Source organism: Anoplopoma fimbria, chromosome 12 (assembly GCF_027596085.1).
Source record: "Anoplopoma fimbria isolate UVic2021 breed Golden Eagle Sablefish chromosome 12, Afim_UVic_2022, whole genome shotgun sequence".
In the NCBI taxonomy this organism is placed as follows: Eukaryota; Metazoa; Chordata; class Actinopteri; order Perciformes; family Anoplopomatidae; genus Anoplopoma; species Anoplopoma fimbria.
Genome location: NC_072460.1, coordinates 24,614,633 through 24,632,118, shown reverse-complemented (window position 1 = coordinate 24,632,118; position 17,486 = coordinate 24,614,633). Strand labels below are relative to the sequence as shown.

Here is a 17,486-nt window from a genome sequence, read left to right as displayed (position 1 = left end):
AGTGTTTGTAATCATTTGTCAGTTGCAATAATAATAACTAAAACTTGTCAACATATTTACTTTTATTATTATTAAAGAAGAATGAATGGCACATTGTATTTTTGTTAGACAGTAGACAAAGCATAGCAGTGAGACATTATTCTAACTTTAGAGAAATGTATTTAAGTCATTCAATGCATTAATGCTTTGTTCTCTCATCTTCCTGAAACTTTTCTTTGCATATTAATGTACTTATTATATTGTCATTGTGATAAAAAGTGTGAAAACATGTTTGATTTAAAAGTAATAAAATAAACATGTAAATTATTCCAGCAATCTCTTTTTTATCACTTCTTAAAATTCATTTTTACAGTGAGGTCATCTTTCACCTCCTTGTCTTTAATTATTGTTATTATTACATATTTTTTTATAGTTTGTTCGTATTGTATCGATTGTTTTTTGTGATTAATCTGTTTAATCAGGGTTGACATTTGACCCTAGTTGATCTTGCGTCATATTGCTTTTGCTTTATCTGTCAAAACACTTTGTAAACTCTGTTTTTAAAGGTGCTATATGTCAATAAATAAAGTAATTGTTTAAATGCATGTTACACAGTCTGTGTGATACATCACAGTTAACAAACGAGGCTCTGCTGCCCTCCACTGGTGCTGCTGCAGACACATTGTAAACCTTCATTACATCATGGTCTCAGATGATTTTTCAGCTAATGGGAGATTTTAGGTCATGACGACTGTCACCAATCACAGACTGAGAGAGGAACCTCTGCTGTGAGGTGGCAATGATGGCACCAATGATTCACCCAGTGAGCTGTGACACAGGAGGATGTCATCATGTAACATTTATGAATAAAAGGGGAAATGCCAATGAGTGCATGTGCATACAGTTCTAATAAATGTAATTAAATAACATTATGTATTCTTTTAGATTGTATTGCTTGTGTTGTGGGGTCATTAACACTGACCTTGAATGTTTTTTGGGGGGTATTGATTATTATAAAATGCATATTTGTTATTCCAGGGGTTATTTTGTGCCTACAGTGAGGTAAATGAGGAGTAAAGATCTCACAGACTGAGGGTTTGGTTCCACTGATGTATGATGGAGGAGGGTGGGGACATTTGGAGGATTAAAACACACTTGGTGAAGCTTGATTTGAGGAATTTTTCAGCTCTGACCCTTTTTTTTTTTTTTTTTTTTTTTTTTTTTTTTTTTTTTTTTGGCGTCGTTACGTCGGAAGAGCAGCACAAGCCAGCATCTCATCGGGAGTTTAACACTGGATATATATATATAACAAAAAAGAAAAGGAAAAAAAATATATATATATATCAATATATGGATGATAATAATAATAATAATAACGCGAGAGTTTGCAAGTTGCCTTAAGAGCTGTACTTGAAACTGTCAAAAGGTGGAGTGGATTCGCGCATGACCCAACACACATTACTGTAATACTGTACACGGCCGCAGAGATAATATCCGTATCAAAAACAAAAAAAGAGGGAATAATCCTGAGGTAAGGACCGGAGGAGAGAGCCGACAGCCGGAGCTCTCTGCGTCTTTACGCGTCTTTACGCTTCGTCCTGTTTTTTGTTCCAAGTGCGTCTCCGGCGTCGACGTTTCTGCTCTAAATATATTTCGTGGCTCCTTCAGCTCCACACAGCAAGGACCTTCTTTTCTTTTTTTTTTTTTTTTTTTTTTTGTACTCCTCCTTCGTAATAAAGTCGCCATTTTGCTTCACTGCCTATATAAACCATCCTAGTATTCTAATATTTTTTCCTCCAAGAAAAGAAGTCGTGGGATCTATACTTGGTTTTTTTTTTTTTTTTTTTTTTTTTTACTGGGCCTATTTTTTTTTTTTTTTTTTTTTTGCTTTGCATTTGTGGAGCGGTTTAAGGAGAAGACAAGGAGGGTGGAGGAGGAGGGTGGAGGTGGTTGAAGAAAGTACCTCGTGGTGTATAGCCTACATATTAATGCAGGAGAGGAGGAGGAGGAGGAGGGAGGAGGAGGAAGGGGGTGGAAGGCTGCTGGAAACTGGGATTAAAAATAAAAGAGGAGAAAGTCTCCGGGATTTCTGCTTCCTTTTTTTTTCCCCTTTCATGTGCAGCCGAAACTGTAATCTCTCTTCTGCTGCCCTGCTTCTGTGTTATTCTGTATTCTTCCGCCTCGTCGTCGCAGAGTGGGGGACAGGACAGGACAGCCCCCCCCACCTCCACCAGCACCACCAGTACCACCAGTACCAGCAGCACCAGCAGCTCCACCACCACCAACCCACTAAACCCAGTCTGACCGGCCCTTGACGCACAGCAGGTGTGAGTGCCATGTAACATAACATTGGTGGGAGACAAAAAAAAAAAAAAAAAACGCCCACCTAGGTGCACCCCCTTTCCTCCCTCAGTGGGTGACCCGGGGCCACCCAGCCCCCCACCCCACCCACCCCCACCCCAAAATCCTTGGTGCTGGGTGACACCGCCCGACAGCTCAGGTAGGTGTGGCCGACAAAACCATCTAAAAAAAGGCAACATTGTAACCTTGTTGTGGTTGAGACACACACACACACACACACTCACACACACACACACACACACACACACACACACACACACACACACACACACACACACTAGAGTCGGCATGGCACAGTGCCACGTGTGGAGCTAAAATACTTCCTTTCCAGGTTCTGTTTGTCAGCAGGATTGTGTGGAGAGAGAAGAGTGGGAGTCAGCCAGGTTCTGTTGTGTCTAGATAAACTGTATGTTAATGTGGTTAACTTGTGGAAACATTCTTTTATGAAAACAACAGCTGCAATTGTTATTTATTTTTCTAACACTTAACAAACGCCCAGAGCCCAAACTATAAAGTGTGTTATTGTCCTCAAGAATATTCTAGGAATGCCTGATTTGTAACTTTAAAAAAAGAGTTCACTATGGAGACTCATACAAGGGCTTTCATTAATGCCAAAACCTCACTGTGTTCTTAGGACGGTAATCACACCTCTGTAGTTATTTTCACACTTGGAACAGGAACAGGAAGTTGTCGGGTGTCGGACGCTTGCAACATTTCTGCAATTTGCATCTTGCAGCGAGCTCAACGTGTCATATTTATTAGACGACTCATCAAAAAGCCAAGCATGTGAGGGATGAGCCGCCGTGGCTCAGTGTGCAGAGTGATTAGCGTGGCGTGTAAACTGACACTAAGTGGCCCCCGATAGGTGACCCCCCCCCCCCAAAGAGTGACCCCCTTTGTGTGCTGTTGTAATTCATCAGGACGGTGACGTGAATGTGTGTGCAAAGAGAAAAGGCAGGTTGGATCGTAATCGGTTCCACTTAGTACGTTGTCAGCCGTCATCCATTAGCCCGTCCCATGCTGGTGGAGGAGCAAGGGTTCATCAACACGGGGCCCCAAAAAACTGACATGTAGGGGGGTTGCTATGGGTGATGGTGCCATGATGTTTGGTCCCGCCCCTTCTGGTGGACTGTCATGGGACGATATTATGGAAAAAGAGAGACACATACTTTTTTGATCCCGTTTGAATTGTGCCCTGAATTATAAATATGGTGTTTGACATTTTGCACGGCAAAGAAAGTCTCTTTTTGTAAATAAAGTTAAATGAAAATACGTACTTACAAAGACGTCAGACCCAAAAGTGGCGTAAATGACGTCTCTCTCTGAAGCTACGATGCCTGTGTGTTTCGTACCAGAGTCGCTGGATAGAAACACATCCTAACATAACGTTACATTTGAGCGTGGAACGTAGCTAAGTTCACCGATGGGTTTCACAAAAAAAAAACCTAAATGATACTACAACAAACTGAGATTTTTTTTGACGTGCTAAATTATCTTTTAAATCAACAAACATCATATTTGTAATTCAGGGCACAATTCAAACCGGATCCCAAAAATATTTGTCTCTTACCGTTGACTACCATGCATATTTTTAGTCCAAAATAAGACCCCATGGTGGGACTTTGCCTCTCTATTGATTAGTAGATTAAGCTGTGTTACCTATATTTAGCAGTCAACAAACAAAGATGAGCTCTCGCTTGAAACTAAATAATTTTGCTGCTGATCAAGTGACCCGTTGGCTTGTTTTTATAGTAAAGAAAGAAGGCAGGAAAGTAGCTTTGTCCCTCCCTTCCCTTCCTTTTCCTCCCCTTGACTCACCTTTTGTCTAATGGGCAGAGCATGGAGTAAGTGTGTAAGTGAGCATATTGATTTTGAAATGAAACATGGAAGGTCGCGCCCTCATTACCACTGCAGATGATGTGTTCGCCTCCACTCAGACAACCTTCAGTCCCACAGCGCCGACCAAGACAGTGCATCGTATAACGGAGGGACAGTGTCCTCACAGTGGGACAATGTTTTGAAATGTGTTGGAACTGGATTAGTGAGCGTCAGGAAGCGTTTTAACAGAAAGCTGCAGGGTTGACGTATTATTCAAGGGGAAACAGGAAGTTAGCATCGCACCAGTTCCCGCGACAAAAGGCCAATGGGGTCCTCCACCACTAAGCTAAAGGAGGACTAGTGTTCTAGTGAGGACGTTTAGTCACATGACTTCACGTCTCCACCACTAAGCTAAAGGAGGACTAGTGTTCTAGTGAGGACGTTTAGTCACATGACTTCACGTCTCCACCACTAAGCTAAAGGAGGACTAGTGTTCTAGTGAGGACGTTTAGTCACATGACTCACGTCTCCACCACTAAAGGAGGACTAGTGTTCTAGTGAGAACGTTTAGTCACATGACTTCACGTCTCCACCGTTAAGCTAAAGGAGGACTAGTGTTCTAGTGAGGACGTTTAGTCACATGACTTCACGTCTCCACCATTAAGCTAAAGGAGGACTAGTGTTCTAGTGAGAACATTTAGTCACATGACTTCACGTCTCCACCACTAAAGGAGGACTAGTGTTCTAGTGAGAACATTTAGTCACATGACTTCACGTCTCCACCATTAAGCTAAAGGAGGACTAGTGTTCTAGTGAGGACGTTTAGTTGCCTTATTTAGACACTTTTTAAGACATGTAAAAGCTTCTTAATTCCCAAGAGGGGTTTTTACTGACGTATTTTCTCTCGTAGAACAAAATGTTAACATGTCGTCAGCTTGTGTTAAACACAAATCTTTTTTCAGGCATCGTACCAAAAACACATAAAAAAAAACCCACTACATTGACTTTGAGACAAGGAAACCAGAAGTGAAATATCTCTCTGTTTTTATTTCCCCCTCAGGCATGGAGAGCCCCAGTGGCCCCAGGCTTGGGAAGCTGTCCTCATCAGGGCTGCCAAGGGTCCGGACCCCCAAGCATGGACATCCCCAGGAGCCTGTCAGGCCCACGGCAGGCCCAGAAAACCACAGCAAACACAGTGAGTGAAGAGCAGCCGCTCTGCAGTGTTTCTTCTCACGGCTTGTTTTGAATGTGGGAAACTTGGAAAGCTTTTGTTTGTGTGACCCAAGAAAAGCATCCAACATGACATACTAGTGGGGATGACCTTTTGTACTTGCACAAAATATATACACAATGAGAATTTTGATCACTAACAGTGGTGTAACGGACCGTCATTTATCCGTATGTGAACTGCGGATTAATTACAAAATATTACCATGATAGTATGAAATAAAGGTTCTACTGCTGATGTTTATCGGACGATGGTCAGTAAAAAATATGATATCAGGTGATTGACATTAATGCTGTCTAGTCGCTGATCCCTGTTAATGTTAAAATCTATAGGAGGAGAGCTAGTAACGTTAGCAGCTCCGGAGCTAACAGCTAATGTACAGAGGTTCCATTTAGATACATTATGATGCGTTCAGGCTCTGCTCAGAAAAAATGACTATGGAGCAAAAGTAAATTATAACATCATCATGAGGTAATCTTGTAAAATGTAGGTTTTGGCTAGACACTTGTTTGGAGGAGATGTTTGCACAGAAATATAAAATAAATATAATTATGACCTGTTTAACTTCATAACACTAGCTCTAAGCTGCTTTTAATACATCATTGAAACTACCAATTAATTAATTTAATCAATAAAATACAATCTGTTATTTCCTAATCTTTGGAATTGTGTGATATAGCTGCTATATAACAAAACAAAACAACAAAAACAATCTGTATCGGCCAATATGGATTATTGACGATCAACAATTAGTATCAGCGGCAAAAACATGATCAGGGATCTCTAAAAGTTATATTTGCTCCCTTTTTTCTTTAGTGCTGATCCGAATCGTGACTCAAAACCATGATACGATCCAAACTGTGAATTTTAAGGTCTGTTGCACCCCTGATGAATAATAGAACAGAGAGAACAGTCCGATAAGTTCAGAAAATCCCATCACTTTACTGTAACGCAGTATTTAAAACCAGGAAGAGACAACACTTAGTCCATATTACAATATCAGAAATCTATGACAATATCTAGTCTCAATTAAGTATATATATATATAATCTTATTTATAGATATGACATACTGACATATGTGATGGTTGCAAATGTGTCTTGATGTTCCATTGGTCTTTTGTAATGGTTTTGTAGCTTATAATAGCACTTGGCTGGCTGTTCAGAGCTCCAGCGTGGCTTCTCAAGGATTTGATCAACATACCGCACATATAACTGTCTGCTGCTTTTTCTTCAATGGGTTATATTTTACCAAGAATCAATGGATCCTGGGCCTTAAATGTCACTTTACCCCTTTAACCACAGAAGGGCCTGGAAACTACAGCAGTTTTTCCCTCAGACCGTTTATACAGTAAGAAAAACCAAACAAACAAAGAACTGCCAAGCACTGACATTAGTGAAACTCTAAGCCATCTGGATGGAGATGGAAGATTTTGGAAAAAAGAGAGAGAGCCAGTCCGGGGAATTATGTTTCAATCCCGTACAGAGCAGATCATCAGGACTTTGTTAATAGAGTCTCGGTATTGGAAAACTGGAGCTGCTCTAATATGACCCAGTTGTTTTGGTTGCTACGAAATAGCCCTCATTCCCAGACACACACACACACACACACACACACACACACACACACACACACACACACACACACACACACACACACACACACACACACACACACACACACACACACACACACAGCACCAGACTAGGTGCTCGGATTTGTTTTCTTTCCATGTTAATATTCAGCCCTGAAGGCTGGAGTTGCATGCCTGTGTGGGTGCGTACATGTGTGTGTGCTTGCTCGCTGTGGACGGTAATACAGAGCTTTTATTTGTGAGACAGAACAGAGCGGGGAATCTGCTTAATCTTCTAATAGTTGGCAGTTTAGAAAGCCCTGTTGGTGGACCAACATGGGACCTAATTTTGGAAAGAATATGTGCTGTAGTGAACAGCAAGAGACTGAAAATGTTTTGATCTGGTTTGAATTGTGCCAAGAATGTTTGTCAATTTAATAAGCTAATTTTGCACTTCAACAAAATCCCACTTTGTCATAACATTTTTGAGACTCCAAACCAAAAAGTGGTGCAAGTGACGTCTTTCTCTGAAGCTACGATTCCTGTGTGTTTCGTACTACGAACGAGGAACTCACACCAAAAACGGGGATTTGCTCATTCATTCTCTTCCAAGCCGATGAAAATAGTCTCTGGAAAAACACATCAAGTTAGGTAACCATACATTTGTGCATGGAACGTAGCTAAATTAGCTAGCTCGCTGTGCGAGACAAGCGATGTAGTTCACTGAGCGGTTTCACGGTTTCAACAATATGCAACTTTTTTGACGGCAAAAATTAACTTTTAAATTGACAAACATCATGCCACAATTCAATGGAATGAAAAATGATTTGTCTCTCACTGTTGACTATCATACACATCTTCTCTGAAATGGTCTCATGGGGACACAGTAGGGGAGGGACTTTGCGTCTCTTTAGTAACAGGCTCACAGTATCGGCCTCCAACTCTTTATTGTTTACAGGCTGCCGACTGATGTGCTGCTTTTGCTCTTAAAGAATTGATTGGAGCAGAACGGAGTGTGTTTGAACGACAGGGTTTTTACTCTGCAGCCTCTCAGAGTGTTTTTGTTTTATAGATTTTATTTTTTATTTTACACTTTATTACTCAATAAACAAGAAGTGCTTAAATCAATCAGCGTGAAGTTAATAGTGGGCTTTGAGCTGATTGTTTTGAGACTGGAGGGTAGAAACGAGAGACACACTCTTGGCTGGGGTTCACTAATGAGTACTGCCGATGATTGTGTGTGTGTGTGTGTGTGTGCGTGTGTGTGTGTGTGTGTGTGTGTGTGTGTGTGTGTGTGTGTGTGTGTGTGTGTGTGTGTGTGTGCGCGCAGATAATACTTTTGCAGGTAACTGCTTGGACCTGGTCTTTACGGGACTTTTTCTGGTAACTTAAGACTTTACCGTTTCTGATATCTGTTTCGTTTTCTTTTCCCACAGTCGATCTGCTTTGTCTCTCATTAAATAAACTGAAAGAAAGTACCCTTACAGTAATTGTATCAGTGTTTTTTTAATTTTTGCAAGTCTGTGCTAAGGATAGCTTCCAGCACAATTTGATTGCTCAAGATATAAATCTACATTCCACCGTGTTGTGTGTTGAAGAATTGTCTTGTTTGGCTGGAAAGTTCCTCTTTGCGGTATCTAGAACATTACCAGGGGTTTCCTTTGCCTGTGGAGAGGCTTAGTTGGTCAGATTGCCAGCTGACTGAGTTTTACGTGATGAGGTTTTAAGATTCTCTAAGAACATCCAGCGACCTTGAGGGGAACCAGTTACTGTAGGAATTGATTCTGACAAAGCAGAGTATGAGAAATGCACGAGGAATCTGGCCTCCTCTGCTTATTAATCATCAGTGTCTGGTTTGAGCTTTCTGTAGCTGATGATGAGGAAAAATGCTACAGTGCTAATCATAATGAGGGGGGGGGGGGGGGGGACTGTGAGTCTCAGTCTGGGGAAACAAAGACATCAATATCTAAGGCTCCCTGTGGAGGTTTTCATTGTCGGTTTAAGTCCGTTGTACACAGTGTGCTCTTCAGATAACCAGGTACCGAATTATCTGCCCTCTTCCTGCAGCTCTTGTATAATTTTTCATTCGACATTCATGGAAAGTTTTGACATTTTTTCCACCTCGTATTATCAGTAATCACACCGATTGATGCGTGTCCTTCTGTGCAACGATGAAGAAATCCTGTACTTTTCTTTGTGGTTTCCTTAAAACCCCCTCTGTGAATTTATGCATGGAAACTAACGCTGCAAATCGGGTTTGTGTGCTCGCTCTCCTGAAGTGGTGCGGTGGAGCTGTCACCTCGCCACACCAGACAACTTGCAGGAAACGATGTGGTGCCTGTGGGTGACTTGCTTTCTCTTTGTCTCTCTATTTCTTTCTTGCTCTCACATTTTTTTCACATTAACATCTTATTAGAGCTCTGGTTTTGTCATTTTTCTTTCTCTCCAGCAGCAGTCTAAGCTATTAAACAACCTAGAGTGAGAGTATTTGGACAGAACTAATGCGGTTCTGCCGAATGCTTTAGGCGAGCCCTGAAATTAGGCTCCTTTCTGCAAACATTAAACCAAGAATAAATGAGTGGAGTTTAGGCGTGTGTGCTTGTGTGTGTGTGATCATCCTCCTTCTTTGATGGAGAGCGGTGCTATACCCTACCTGACCCCAGCACACATTTTTACTGTTGGTTGTATAGACAGAGCATATTTAAGTCTCCATTGACTTTGTATTGTGTGAAAGTGTCACTTTTGTCTGTTAGCAAACATCAGTAATATGCCTAAAAGCTTATGTGTGTAGGGACACTCTTACAGGTTACTTTCAAGTTTTTGTAATAGAAATATAATTATTCGTAGTCATTTGAGTAGTAGAAAAGAAAATGGCGATTGTTGTCAGTTTTTATGGTGACATCCACGTTTGTGAGGCTGTAAAGTGTTGTCACAGCTCAGCCAGGAGGAGATTGGACAATGCTCCTATTTACCTCGTTAGCTTGTCCTTCTCCAGAGCGGAGGCGTGTGGGGAGGAGGAGGGACCATTAGTCTTAGCACTGCTGCTGGCAACCAGCCAGTGTAGCATAAAAGCATGGTGGAATAACAAGGCTAGATAACCAGCCAGCTGTCCTCTAGTTAGCCAGCTCGCTAATTCCACCATGCTTTCGTGCTACACTGGTTAAAATGAGCCGAACAAAGTTGTTATTCATTTGTTGATGGCAATGTTCTTTTTACAACGTTGTGACAGAGTGTGTGGATGAAACATTAAGTTATTTCATTTGATAATTTATTCTCTAAGCTTCGTAACGTTACTACTTCACTGTTTGTATTAGTCGTTACTGCAAAAGCTCAACTCAGTGAGATCATGAATAGCTGTTAGTCTGTTTAGTTTATACGGAAGTCCTATTTTTGCAATTGCAACTGTACACATAAAGTCTGCAGCTCTGACCATCCTGCTGCGTAAATCTGAATGGGAATGTCTATTCTACTCATATTTTATGTGTATGTTATATATAAGCTGCCCGAACCAACTGAGTATACAGGCAATTAGGCTGGAGGCATCAGCAGGAAGAATGGGAGAACTGTGGGCTCCTAACACTCAGTATGTCCAACGTTACATGTGCAGCAAACATTTTGTCCAAATGTCAGTTTTAGGCTAACAATACATGTATTTCTGTAAGTTATGCTAACGCGTTTCGACACACTGCAACTTGTGTTATGGTGGAAAGTAGATATATCAAAGCATGCGGTATTATGTTTGCAAGTGCCTTAGCTAACTACAATAGCATGTTAACACATAGCTAACATTAGCTCGCTAACAGCTTACTTGTCCCATTGTCATTTTAGTTAGTAGACATAGGATGCCTAATAATACTTTGACGTTTTAAGCTAGCTTCAGGCATTTTGCTAGGATTTCAGCCTGTGGTTGCATATTCTTTTCCCGTCCGTCAGAGTTATGCAGAGCTGTCTCCATCTGTATGGGGAAGGTCTGCCTAGGTTTATGTGCTTGTGGCTATGTGTGCCGGTTAAATGTGCTAGTTTGTGCTGTTTGTGTTTACATGTCTACATGTGCAAGCAAAGATGTGAGTGTTCTCTAATGACAGTCCACTCTACTCTCACTGCAGGACCTTCATTTCAGGCCCATCTGCTGAACCTGCATATTTGCCTCAGCAGCAATCTATTGCTTTCTCACACTTCCTCTCGCTCGTTTGTTGCCCCATTCTCCACACTTAACTGTCGGTACCTTTCCTTTTCATCCCCCCTCAAATCTCTTTATCTTTCTCTCGTCTCACTTATTAGGCAGTATTATCAGCAGCAGTGCATCCTCAGGCCTCCAGCTGCGCAACCGTCCTCCCACTACTCCCACTCACTATCCCCACTCCCCATCCTCACGCCTCATATTTTCTATATTTTGTGGTCCTCGCGTGCTGATGCTTTGAGTCTCAGAAATTGGTGAAGTTCCAAAAGGTAAGATCGATAAAGAGCTATAGATTGGAGAGTGTTTGTTTCTGGGATGAAATTGAATGCCGGTGCTTTTCTCAGCCTGATGCTGCATTTTTTTTTTTTTTTTTTTGAGGAGAGTCCTTTGTCATCGTTGTCACACTTTTTATTTGGCAGGCTTGAAGATGGCAGATGAGAGGGAGTACAGGAGGAGGAGAGAAATTGAGTTGGTGAGTCACTGTCCATAAGGAGGGCTCTGCAAACAGTCTGGAGCAGGCTTTGTCTGTCTGGCTTGTGAATACTATATGGGCCTTTGCATAAACACCTGTCTTTTTTTAATGGAAGCTGGAATTTGAAGACTGTATATAAGAAGTGGACGTAGTCACTGCGACGTCACCCATTGGTTTGTAGAGTGCCGTTTTAAAGCCACAATTTTCTGCATTTTGTCCATCGCCATCTTAGTTTATGGTCGTCGCCATCTTGGTTTTTGGCAGTTTGCGATCTTGATTTCTGTCATTTGCCATCTTGGTTTTGGGCCCACCATCGCCATCTTGGTTTCTGTCATTTGCCATCTTGGTTTTGGGCCCACCATCTTGGTTTCTGGTTTCTGTCATTTGCCATCTTGGTTTTGGGCCCACCATCGCCATCTTGGTTTCTGTCATTTGCCATCATGGTTTTTGACCTTTTGCCATTGTGGTTTTTGGCTTTTGCCCTCTTTGTTTCCAGCCTAGGCATTCTTGGTTTTCGGGTTGCCATCACCATCTTGGTTTTTGGGGGCCATCGACCGTTTTACTAAAAAACACCCTGAAAATCATGCTGTATTGAAGAGGACTTGAAACGAGAGATTGAGACCATAAACTCATGTTTACAATGTTTACTGAGGGAATAAATCAAGAGAGAAGTAGAGTCATTTTCTCATAGACTTCTATACAACCAGAGGAGTCGCCCCCTGATGGACAGTAGAGAGAATGCAGGTATAAGGCACTTCGCTTCACTTTTCAGACTTGGAGGTAGCATCATGTGTGATGTGTAAACACACCTCAGTGCATTAATGGCACATTCCACCATAATCCATGTGTATTATTTCAATTTTCTGTCAAGTCATTCCTACATTTAAATATGTTTTTATTTGTGTCGACATCATCCCCCAGGAATTCACTGGCCGCATATGTGTCCAGTCACCGGAAGCTGTTTGTGGTTGGATGTCACTAAACATACTATTGGCCCCGAGCCAAGTGGGCAGCAGGCAATAGATCATGTTTCCAATAATATGAAGCATGCAGCTGATGTGACAAGCTGTACAAATCAATACAGGTCTGAAGAGGCTGTTGAGTTTCTGTGAGTCACCAGATTATGTAACAGGAATCTTAAAGCTCTTTTCTTTGATTTGGCTTCTTTCAAGTGTGGTTTAGTGTTGCTAGTAAACTGAGCCTACCACAGGTTTGTGTGGTGATTTCTGGCCTCTTATACAAAGTGATTCCCTGCACAGTAGTTCACTTCGCTGAAGGCAGTGAAAATCGTATTTGTTTACGACACTCGCACTTCTAAATTGGATACTTATTACCTGTTGTTTAGTAAGAATAGCTCCTGCTTACTTGGCTGTTAGTAGTACAAACTTTTAAATCAAATTGACCATGAATAAATGATGCCCATAAAAAAAAGCCACAACCAGCGGAATTTGCATTTTACAGCTTTGATACCCCCAATACTAGAATCTTATATATCATTTTCTGATTACCAACGTCATATTGCTTTGTCTTGATGGAATATATCTATGAAAGACTGTACATACCTAGGAAATCTGTTTTCCATATGTCTCGCTTTAAAGGTAAATCCATTATGTTCTTATCTAACTCAAAGGACCAGTAAATCTCTTAGAAAGCATGACGCAAGCAGCTCACGTTTTCCTCCACCCTAGCAGATTGTCTTTGTCTTTTTTTTGTAGCCCCCAAAAACTAAGCCACGTTTACTTTAACCTCACCAGGAAGAGTGATTTAATTTTACTATTAGAATAATTGCAATATCAGAACTCAAAGAAAGCAATGTTGATTTTTTTTCTTAATTAATTGTCTTTTATTTCTCACAAAACAATCACAAAGAGTATCGATAAGGAACCGATCAGATTAGCAGTATTGATAAGAGTACTAGTATCGATGAAATACTAACGACACACATCCCAGTTGTCAACGAAATCCCGGTGTGGTTCGGCACAAATGTGAACCGCCGAATAATTAAACAGTTTAACGTGAACCCTCAACATGTGAAATAAAGTTTTACCGAGGATCATTATCCGCAAATATTCAGTAAAATATGCACTTATGTTTTCTAGTCGCTGATCTCTGATAATGTTACATTGTAAACAACCAATCTGTGTTTAAACTGACAGAAGGAGAGCTTGTAACGTTAGCAGCGGGTTACAAGAACGAAGGTTCCATTCAGTAACATTATGATGCATTTAGGCTCTATTCAGTAAATTGAGTATTTGGGAAAGGTCAATTATAATGTAATCGTGATGTGTTCAAATGTAGTGTCATGGGAAACTTGAATATATCCTGTTGTTTGAAGAAGTTCTCACGACAACATAAATAGATATTAAAAAAGGAAGTAGTAGCTGTTGAAACTTCCTCTAAATAGCTACTAATGACAAAATTTGTTTTAATCCATAAAAATACAATCTTTCCTTTACTTAAAATTTGAATTGTGTGTTTTTATAAAGAAAAAAAACAGTATAAATTACTATTTCAAAAGAAAAGGATAACATTGAGAATGTTTGATGTTTTACTGACTTCAGAGAAGCGATAGAAAAAAAAGAATAGTCTGGATCCTTGTAGACCAGCTGCTATAATCAAACAACAAAGGGATCTGTCTCTGCCAATATTGCTGCAATTAGTATTGGCGGCAAAATATAACCTGATAAGGGATCTCTAAAAGTTATATATACTCCCTGTTTTTCTTTTGTGCTGATCTGATCTGTGAAATGATCTGTTGCACCGCTATCAACAAGTTTTTCTATGTAAGAGATTTGCATAGATATACAGTTGTACAAACAGAGAGAGAGAGAGGGAGTGCAGCGAGAGAGAGAGAGAGAGAGAGAGAGAGAGAGAGAGCGAGAGAGTGAAAAACAAAGACAGAGTGAGAGAGAGCCAGACTCACTGAGGTTTTTCTTTCAGTTACTCAGTGTCTGGGTCACAAGACTGTTCTGGTGCTACTCCACCTCTCTCTCTCTTCTACTCACTCACTGTTTGGAATCAGGCCCGACTGGGAGGGAATTATGGGGACGTCGTCAAAGAAGAGAGGTGCGTATGTGATGGGAACGTTTGTGAACGAGTGTGTGAGAGAGAATAAGAGCACAGGATGACAAATAACATGTTGGAAAATAGGATGTAGTAGGAGGTGTGTGTGTGTGTGTGTGTGTGTGTGTGTGTGTGTGTGTGTGTGTGTGTGTGTGTGTGTGTGTGTGTGTGTGTGTGTGTGTGTGTGTGTGTGTGTGAAAGTGCTGACGTGCAACTAAACAGAGAATGTGTGAAAGAGGAAAGTTGTAATGAATTGAAACACACAATGAATAAACTCTAAAGTAAGAAAAAGAAACGCCAGTGGTTGCACTCGCAGTAAACCATTCTAGCTTACACATTAAAAAGAGGTGTTAACACTGCGTCAGCGTGTCCGGCTGTATCAAATTCTCCACCCGTTGTTCAGTTTGAGATTGAGGAAGTAGTGATCCTGAACTCTTCTGTCCGTAGAAGTCATGTCAGTGGCGACTGGTGTTTGTATCTGTGTGCGTCGTCTCTCTCTAATCTACAGTGTGTCCAAACCTCGCTGTGCAGACGAAGACAAAGGCTCCTGTGTGAGTGTTTGTCAAGGAAAACAAATGACTGTTCTGTGTGTGTGTGTGTGTGTGTGTGTGTGTGTGTGTGTGTGTGTGTGTGTGTGTGTGTGTGTGTGTGTGTGTGTGTGTGTGTGTGGTTATGTGTGCACCCTTGCACTCAGGGGGAGCAGTTGCAGGCGTAGCTAGGAGAAGTTGGAGGTTATTTGAGATCATTAGGCAGCTGCCAGCACTCCTGGGTCCGGACTCTTTTTCTTTTCTTTTCTGTTCGTCTTCGTCTTCCTCTTCTGTGTGGAGCAACAGTTGCTGACAGCTGGGAGCAAGTCATAGTCTGACATTATTGAACAGCTGTTTTATCCCTGTGCCTGAGAAACTGGGGGGGGGGGGGGTCAGATTTGACACAATGGACCTGCTTTGTTTCGTGCAAAGACAATGGTTGTGTTTGCTGGGCGCCAGAATTTGCTACCATAGACCGTGTATAAGCAGTAATCGAAGTTTGGCATTTTGTCTGTCACCATCTTGTTTTTTTGCAACCAGACGTGACACCAGAGGTTGGAGCGATTTAAAACTCTAAACAAGACAAACTTTCATGAAGTGAAAACACACTGTGAAAGGGTTAAAGTCGTCAACATTTGCTGGGCGATATGGAGAAAAATCCAATATCAAAATATTTTTGACCTTGATATTGCAGTGATATTGTAGGATTGACTATTGGTGCTTTCAATATTTCAATAGTTATAATTACACGATGAGATTTTTGATAGATAATCAACAATAATGTGGATATAATGACTATGTGGTTAATGGCAAATAATATAACAGCTAGAACAATCTAATAACTTCAGATTAGGATATCCAAAATCGAAAACAATTTCATGATATTTATGGAATATCAATATATCACCCAGCCCTTATCTCGATAGAGACATATATCACAATATGGCACATTTTCTGGCAAGTCAATGAATAAATAGTGCATATGAAATAACCACATGGTAAAGACTATCTCTGTTCACTCCTGTGTGAATTTAATACTTGACAAATTAAAAGTATTGGGTATTTTTTTCACTTCACTAAAACCTTGAGTGCAAAATGAACATAGAATAAATGCAAAAAACAAAAAATAGTAAATATACAGGGCAGGTGGTTCTTCCCACATAAGCGGCCACAAACTGTGTTAAAAATATATACTGTATATAAGAAGTGGACGTAGTCATTGTTGCATCACCCATTGGATTGTTGACTGACGTTTTGAGGCCTGGAGTTCGGCGATTTTGCCTTCGCCATCTTGGATAACGGCCGTAGCACGTAGTTTTTTTAGCAACCAATTAATGTAAGTGACCATATTTGGAATGTGGAGCAGTGACGTAGAGACGCCGTATACGTCTCTGGTAGCGGCAGCGACCTGTCAATCACTGTGTAGCCCCGCCCTAAAGCATACCCTGCTTTATGGTCTGTTTGACTCTAAATGGAGCATCATTTACTAAATGAACATCATGCTGTATTGAAGAAGACTTGAAACTAGAGATTGAGACCATAAACTCATGTTTACAATGTTTACTGAGGGAATAAATCAAGAGAGAAGTAGAGTCATTTTCTCATAGACTTCTATACAATCTAACTATTGATTCGCCCCTGCTGGATGTAGAGTGCTGCAGGAGTGAGTCCAGAAAAAACGATAAATGAGTCAGCGTTTTGTGCACTTCCACTTTCCTTGTCTCAAAGTAGATGTGGTTTTTGAATGCGTTTTTGGTGAGATGCCTGAAATAGGGTGTGTGGTTAACACAAGCTAAAGATATTTTACCGTTTGTTCAGTAAATACCCCTCTGGTGAGTTTAGAAGCTTGTGTCTTAAAAAAGGCAATTGCAATTTCATTGGCTTTTTGTTGAGGGAACCAGTGCAACGCTAACTACCTGGTTGATCTACAAAAATACGTCAATCCTGCAAGGTATAACGAAGAGAAAAGTAGGGAAATTCTTTCATAAACTTCTATACAACCAGAGGAGTTGCCCCCTGATGGACAGTAGAGAGAATGCAGGTTTAAGACACTTCATCATTGGCTTCACTTTTCAGAACTGGAGGTTGCTGTCTCTGTGTTTCACTTTACCTAAGCAAGCAAAGCAAAGTAAAAGATACTGAACACATTTTATCGTGTTTGCATATGTCACCCCCGGAAAGAGTCTGCTGCTAAATATATATTTTTGTTTTTACAGTTTTGCACCTGTGCTTCCTTGGCTTGTGTGCATGTACGTGCCCATTTGCATTGCAGCCCTCTGTTTGCC

General features: G+C 40.9%; 1 protein-coding gene across 2 annotated transcripts in view; it reads left to right on the top strand.

Annotated features, from left to right (window-relative positions):
* Positions 1-2,467: 2,467 nt before the first annotated feature.
* Positions 2,468-17,486, top strand: part of znf512b (zinc finger protein 512B) — a 33,033-nt gene continuing 18,014 nt past the window's right edge. Inside the window, exons 1-2 of one of the 2 annotated variants that reach the window (XM_054609710.1) lie at positions 2,468-2,479; positions 5,219-5,353. In XM_054609710.1, coding sequence (XP_054465685.1) covers positions 5,221-5,353 — 133 coding nt within the window. In that variant the 5' untranslated portion in view covers positions 2,468-2,479; positions 5,219-5,220. Of the gene's footprint in view, positions 2,480-5,218; positions 5,354-14,519; positions 14,678-17,486 lie in introns of those variants that run through there. The other variant, XM_054609711.1, reaches the window with a different exon arrangement.